The following is an 8001-nucleotide window of genomic DNA, read 5'->3' on the forward strand; positions in this document are numbered from 1 at the left end:
AAATTTAATAAAATTTTTTCTAAATTAGACAACTCGTGGATTCCGTGAACAGTGCACGAGACCCACTGATAGAGAATCAAACGTGCTGAAATTTCATTTGAGCGCAATCCAAACCCAACCTATATATATAGTACTATATTAAAAGAATTGGGGATCCCCTCCCCATATATATATATATATATATATATATGTGTGTGTGTGTGTGTGTGTGTGTGTGTGTACACACACTAATATTTTATAATAAAAAAAGGGGATTGCCACTCAGTACTAAATATATAGTACTAATATTTTATATTAAAAAAATGGGGGATCACCCCCCCCCCCCCCCTCCCCCCAAAGTCCAGCAGTGGTTTTATCTTTGTGTTCAATGAATTAATACATTTTTTCTTTTTCACAAATGTTGAGTTGAAATTTTATTACCGGTTTATGATAAAAATAAAATTAATAATGAGCATATGTAAAAAAAAAAATTAAAATTTTGGTTTTTTTTTTCATATGATAATAATAGACTTTATTTGTTAAATTAGAAAATACACGGAGAGAGTACTAATTTTTGGTCTTACAGGATTTAAGAACTTAGATGAAGAATGAATAACTATCATAATTCTTAAGTAAATAGATTTTGCTACAATTTGTGACTATAAATAATCTCTGAATTGTTAATTTGTTATGAATACGCATGTCGCATAATCTTATTGTGTGGATTTGATATGTATATCACTCGACCTTATGCTCTGAATTTGATGCATGAATCAAATGATTGATGAGTGTTTCAAATCACTCTTCATATTACTGTATATGAGATTATCTAAAAAATATTACTGTATATGATATTATGATTCACATCAATTTTATGAAAAAGTTCATATTATCTAGAGTGATCTTAGCAGCTTGTGTTCGGCCATTTCCCATAATTGTATTTCCACAATATTTTAAGCTCCCGTAGTTCACGAAAAAAAGTAGAACTCAATTATCTAGGCTGGCCCGTCAGCTAGCTTTTTGCCAACATGCCTTCCTTCTTAATTGCGACCAATTGATTTTCTTCTTTTCTATGTGTTCCTTTTTTTATCGTTAATCGAACCCTCACTTTTGTCCTGTCAATTAAACATAGCAACATCCACGGTCCGTTGTAAAAGGGGCTGCTAATGAAAGTGGGCCTTCCATGGAAGATATCAATCATCAATCGGAGGTTCGAAATATTCAAAGTTGCAGCCACTTCGGAAGGTCGTTTGAATCTAACTTGCTTAGAATTTACTCAAGCTCCAACAATATTTGTAATGTAATCATTGCCAAAGTTCCTTATATTTCAATTTCTTGTAGGAACATTTTACTGAAACATTAGACTACCAATCTGGTTGTCTCATCCGTACCCACTAAGAACGCAGCTTGCAGCTGAGTTCCAAGCAGAATATTTTTGCCACAGCTTGAGCAATTTGGCTTCTTAATAACTTCGCATTAGATGTTTGTGAGGCAAGTGCGTCAATTCAAAACGTCAACGAGCCAAAGCCATAGCCACCCGGTGCAGTGATTGGCGATTAGAGACCATGACCCAAAGCCATAGCCACCCGGTGCAGTGATTGGCGATTAGAGACCATGACCGCGACTTCAAAAAGAAAAGATGCTGCACTACAAGTACAAGATGTTAAAGCTATTGCTAAAATTGGATAAATGTGAGTAGGACATGAGATTGAAGGACATCTAACTTGAAGGTGACTCCTAATTAATAATGTAAAAGGAACCTAACTTGTCTCGAGTGCTAATAATGCTATTGAGGCGGCCCAGCAACAAGCGAATTTGTTACATGCTTGAGGACCCCCACATGGGAAGATAAGGAACCCATATGGACTTACCAGATAGGTTCCATCATCTAGACGTAATCATATTTAATTAAAATCACAAATGCCAACGCATAATTCAGATGCAAACCAAATAGGCTTTCCTTAAGCGATGAGCTTTGTAATTCAGTGGCACTGTTCGGTTCTCCACATGAGAACTTGGGTTCTTCAAATTTTCTATTACTAAATGAAGAGTTACAGTCGAGATAAGAAAAACCCTTAATAATTTTACATTGTTGTGAGAATTGAGAAAATTTGGGAGGCCACCAAATATCTCTTGAAGGCATCCAACTATAACAGATTAAAAACATTTGAGGGGCTAAAAGTTTTGGGGGCATGGCCCCCCTCGGTACTCAAGATGTAGCTTAACACTGGGAAACAAGAACAAGTAGCAAAGAACCGTGCTGTGTGTAACCCTGTCAAGCTGGGAATTAACAAATTCCATTCTTCAGCTGAGTACTTTTCTCAATACTGCTTCCGCACGCTGCTCAAATTTTGGTAGGGCCCAATCGTGCTGAACTATGTCAAGACTGTCTTTCTCAGCACCCAAGCTCTGAAAGGAAAATAACATAAAGTTGATAAGGTTAGGAGTCATTCATGATGCAGAGTGATGACCATCTGATCGGACTACTCTACCACTACCATGATTCTTAAGAAAAGGACAAAATAGATTTTCATATACTCCTCACAGGGAACAGTACTATATGTATGTAGGGAAGAATAATGGTTGAAATCCCAGACAAAAGTTTCTTACAATTGTGTATCGAACTCCTAAAACACAAGTCTTTTCATAATAACGAAAAAAAAAGAGGGGGGGGGGGGGGGGGTCACTCACAAATTATGGGTACATGTTGAGCAATAAATAAATGTGGGAAACTATCACAGAGAGCCTGCATGCATAATTAAGTGGGGCCAGTTCACTGGCAGGACCAGCAGCTGCTATAAACAAAGGTACAACCCTGACAATGCATGCTGATCTCTCATTATATATAAACAAGGGAAATGGAGTATGAGTTCGGAAATAATTGTGAACATGAGCATGTTGTTTGAAAAACTTGAGGTACGCAATATAGCTGCATTCGCACATGAACCAACAAAGTACCCAAAAAGTTTTAAACAAATAACACATTACACATTAAAGAGTGTACAAGGATAGAAGATTGATTTCATATTTCCAAACAATTCTCTTTTTAAACCTGTAGATTGTATTAGATTTTGATGTTAAAATTTTTAGTAGTAAATATCAGAAGTACTGTAGTGAATATTATACCATGATTAACTCATTCTTCATGAGTATTGTAAAACAATGTATGAAAGCTTGAAGAGTTAAAACTTTCTTTAGCCTAACAAAGGCAACAGAAAACAACTAAAATTGTACCTTTGTTGGATCAAAGCCAAACCCACTCATTTGCATCATACGCTGGGTGTCATCTGTGGCTGCACCAGAAACAACATATCATAAATTCAGCGAGTGCATCTAGAAATCTCAGTATCAGAGGAAATCTGAGTTAAAGTAGTAGTGCTTCACAATCATTTGAAAACAATCAACAATTTTTTTTTAACATTTAAAGTGCTCTACTGCCCTAGATTAATACTAACCATTGTCTTCTCCCAGTATGAGACTAAATAAACCTCTTAATCCAAACAGATTGAGGAAATACCTGAAAGAAATTATTTTGAATTATTAGAAATCCAAGGTAAATTCAGAAAGCTACCAGTTGGACACATACCATGAGCGACTACTGACATAGCTAACATCCACAGTACTCAAGTCAATTCCATTCTGTAGCATTGACCTGAACCTCTGAGTCAATGGAAATGGTATTTTAGCTGCAGAAAAGAGAGGCATTTAGATAACCATAACATCGATAAATGACCATTTATGGAGGTAAAGACTGATAAAACTGCCTGAATTCTGAGAGACCCTATAAGTCAGAAAAGGAAAAGGAGGATGAAAACAAACATTTGCAAGAACAAAACACGAAAGAACAGGATTAATGACAGAAAAGGCAAACATTAATGTATGTTCCTAACAACTCTGCAGGATACCAAAAATAGCATGCAACTCAAGAACGTTTTCATTTATTTCAAGATAAAAATATGAAATGAAGAAACAACTTGGGCATCGAGGAATTAACAGGCTGGTATAGAAACAAACCTGCTACAAATCCCGAGAAGAAAAAGTTTACCCAGGCAAAAGTAAGAGTCTGGCCAACAAGAAAGTATAAACACAATCAGTTATCTAATTTATGTAATTACAGCAATAAAGGTCAAGCTATTGCACCACCACATTACAGTTATATAATAAACAATCAGAGTGTCTTAAAAAAGGAGAGAAAACTATGCAATTTGCAATACCTGGGGAATAATCATTGAAAGGTTCTTCTTCATCATATCCATAGCCATGTTTGGATCAGAGAACATTTGTGCCTGGGGATTTGGAGCCTGGCCCTTAGGAACATGCAATAGCCCATTTTCCTGCCATGTCGCAACAAATATATAACTTCTATATCAGTTAATTAGCAGCAATAAAATGAAGATTAACGAGCTTGTATGTGAATTCCCTTTATAGACAGCACCACACGCTAAAAACAATCATTATAGGAAAGAGAAATCAGATTAGATCAATATTATTCTACTCTTTAGAAAAATACAAAAGATTGTTTAGAAAAAGGCAATCTTAAGCCCAAAATGGAAAGCAAAAATATTTTGATAAAGAAGTTCCTCAGTAATTTATTTATTTATTTATTGGTGAGCTACAGATGCAACCAATGGATCTTGAACCCATGAACTCACCCTTCACCTTAGACTTGCAGGGGAAAGAGGGGCCAATAGAGTTATAACTCATTGGCGATATTCCTCAATAATATCTTCATGATTCTCGATCTCGAAGTCGTGTGTAGTAGCAATACCAAGCAAAATACAACGATTAGTGAGGTTCCTGAGCTAAGCTTTGGCTAAAAACCTTGGAAATCTTAAGGCCGTAATGCCTTTCAAATCCTCCTAACCATTATCCAACAACAAAAATTATTGCTAAGAAGAATTCCCATGTTATGCTAATTCCACCCAGAAGGTAATGAGCCACTCCTACAATGCATCCTTGGACAATGCTCTCAAGGTTCTAGGTTGGCATGCTTAGAACAAATACTGGACAGCCCATCGTGTTAATATAATTAAACCCACCAAACAATGGAGAAGAACAACACATCTCATCATATATTCACAACTATTGTGAATTATAACAACAACGATAACCAAGCCTTAGTCCCAAATTTTTGGGGGTCGGCTATGGATACTCAATAGATTAGTCAAGGTTGGCCGCATCTATTCTTTTTCGCCATTCTATTCTATACAAAGTCATACGCTCTGTTACTTTTTTTTTTTGATAGGTAAGAAAGATGCATATTCAAAGAACTACTAAATGCAAATTAGCACAAAGCATAAAAAAAAGTACAAAAAAAGAGAGAACAACAAGAACATAGAAGAAGCACTAATTACAAGGGAAGAGAGAGCTAAGGAACAAAGGGAGAGAATCACTAGATGTGAGTCCCCAAGCCCTAGACCAATCAAAAAGAGAACCAGAAAAGAGAGCAAGCAATTGGTCATCGGATCTATCCAAGTCCTCAAAAGTCTGCTGATTTCGTTCCCTCCAAATACACCACATCAAGCATAAGGGAACTAAATTCCAAATGTGAGATGAATGCTTCCCCAACCAATTCTACCAACCAACTAGAAAATCTGTCACCGAACGTGAGGGAACCCACAAAATACCAATAGTACTAAAGACAATGATCCACAGCCGATAAGCCTTCTCACAATATAACAACAAATGATCCATTGTCTCCCCGCAATGACACATAATACACCAGTCAACGAAATCAAAACCCCTACCCCGCAAGTTATCTCCTGTGAGAATCCTATCCCATATGGCTGTCCAAACAAAGAAAGAGACACGCCGGGGTGCCTTAACCTTCCAAATACCTTTCCAACGAGTAATAACTGAAGAACCATGTAACTTATGATAAAACGAGCAGATATTAAACTCCTCGTTCTTCATCAATTTCCATCTCATACGATCTCCATCAGCCATTGAAGGTAAATTGGATGCCAAGAATTGGAAGAAATCATCCATCACATCCACCTCCCAATCATTAGGACTCTGAATGAAACGAACATCCCAAGTTCTCCTATCCCCCGCTCCTTGGCATATCAAAGATGAGTTTATAGAAGCCGCTCTGTTTGTAGCAAAATTGTACAAGACCGCTCTGTTACTTTCTTAATAAGCATGTCCTTTTTTACTATTTCGACTAATGTTATTTTTGGTATTCCTCTAACGTTCTTCGTTCACTCAACTAGGATCAACCCATTCTTTCTCACTGGTGCATCAATTGCTATCCTTTGAACATGACCAAACCAGCTTAAGTAACTCTCCCTCATCTTTTCAACAATAGGGGACACCCTTATCTTTAAGCAAATTTACTCATTTCAAATCCTATTGTTCCATTTATCCAAATTAACATTCTCATTTCAGCTACTTATTAAAAAAAAAAAAAAAAAATTCTGATTTCAACTATATTCATTTTATGAATACGTTGCTTCATAATAGCCCAACATTCAGTACCATAGAGCATTGTAGCTCATACATAGCAGTCATATTAAAGTCTTTCCTTTAGCTTAATACATATTCTAGGATCGCACAACACTCCTACTGCACTTCTCCACGTCATCCACCTAGCTCTAATCCTATGATTCACATCCTCTACAAACCCTTTATCTTGGTGAATTATTGATCCAGGCTATCGAAAACAGTCACTCTTTATATTCTAGTGTCTCGCCAAATTTCTAACTTGGCATTGACTTCACTTCTAGTTTCATATACTACAATTATATCATCTATAAAAAGCATACATCAAAGGGCTTTCTCTTAAATCAATTTAGTGAGCTCATCTATCACTCTTACAAAGAGATATGGACTTAATGCTTATCCTTGACACAAACCTGTAATGAGAGAAAACTCACTTGTGATGCCTCCACTTATTCTCATACAAGTTGACTCCATCATACATATTCTTAATCAACTTAAATGCATAACCTCGCCAGAGACCCTATCATATGCTTTCTCTAGGTCAATAAAAACTATATAAAGATCTTTACATGCTTATCTATCATGTCTTAACCTATATTCAATCAGTCTCTCCCAAAGTTTCATAGTGTGACTAATAAGTTTAATTGCACACAGTTTTGAATATGCCGCGGTATTAAAACACCTGTCCTCCACTCACTAGGTAAAACTTCAGGAGCTTTAAGTTTGAATTCAATCAGCATAACAATTCTCTGAAGCCTTAGAAAAAATAATCAAACAATTTAAGCTCAAACATCCCAGTACTGAAATCAATTTATACCTCAAATCATTCCCTAATCTAAATATGCCTAATTACCAATTACAATAACAATCACCAATCAAATACAAATGATCATAATTATACCTCATTGCTGAAATAGAATCTGCGAGCACGAAACGACCTAGGAGGAATAAAATTAGCACCGGAACGTAAATTCCGAGCCCTAACAATCAATTGCCTGAAAAAGAAGAAGAAAAAAACAAAAATTTAGCACCACAGAAGCTCAATTCTTATGAATCAAAATCATATAACATAAAGGAGAGATTAAAGATTAGGGTTTATATTAGACTTGCCCTTCTTTGATGATTTTGGCATCGGGAACTTGGCTAGAGCGCATGAGCTTGGAGACGAAGTGCCGGAGGATCCCGATGAGGACCATGACCACGGAGAGAGGGATCAGGACCCAGTCTCTGATCGCCGTGTCTAGCACCAGATCTTCCGCCATTGTTGGAGCTGAGAGAGGCTTTTTAGATTTCAATTTCTGAAAACTCTTCTATTCCTCTTTTCTTTTAGATTGAGTTGTTGTGGCATTGCGAGGAATAAAACTAGATTTAGGGGTGTTTATGTCTTTTTAACCCTTTTATTTTTATGTATAAGAAAAAACATTTTCGTTTGATAGGGCGGAAAACACAAAGAAAATAAATAAATAAAAACGTTTTCTGATTAATGGAAATCATTTTTAAAAGTGTAAAAACGCGTTTCAAAACTATTTTTTTTTTTTTTTTTTTACAAAATAAACATCACACGACAGTAAAACTTGTTGT

At 36.1% G+C, this 8001-nt stretch overlaps 1 protein-coding gene across 1 annotated transcript; it reads right to left on the reverse strand.

The window, feature by feature from the left end:
• Window positions 1-1913: 1913 nt before the first annotated feature.
• LOC142636108 (uncharacterized) lies at window positions 1914-7748 on the reverse strand. The gene is made up of 8 exons (XM_075810187.1): window positions 7531-7748; window positions 7322-7415; window positions 4194-4313; window positions 3994-4042; window positions 3566-3665; window positions 3435-3496; window positions 3214-3272; window positions 1914-2388 (listed from the first exon to the last, which is right to left on the reverse strand). Exons 1-8 carry the CDS (start codon window positions 7680-7682, stop codon window positions 2284-2286), a joined length of 741 nt encoding a protein of 246 aa, XP_075666302.1. The 5' UTR covers window positions 7683-7748; the 3' UTR covers window positions 1914-2283.
• Window positions 7749-8001: the final 253 nt, after the last annotated feature.

The sequence above is a fragment of the Castanea sativa genome, chromosome 5 (assembly GCF_040712315.1).
Source record: "Castanea sativa cultivar Marrone di Chiusa Pesio chromosome 5, ASM4071231v1".
Lineage (NCBI taxonomy): Eukaryota > Viridiplantae > Streptophyta > Magnoliopsida > Fagales > Fagaceae > Castanea > Castanea sativa.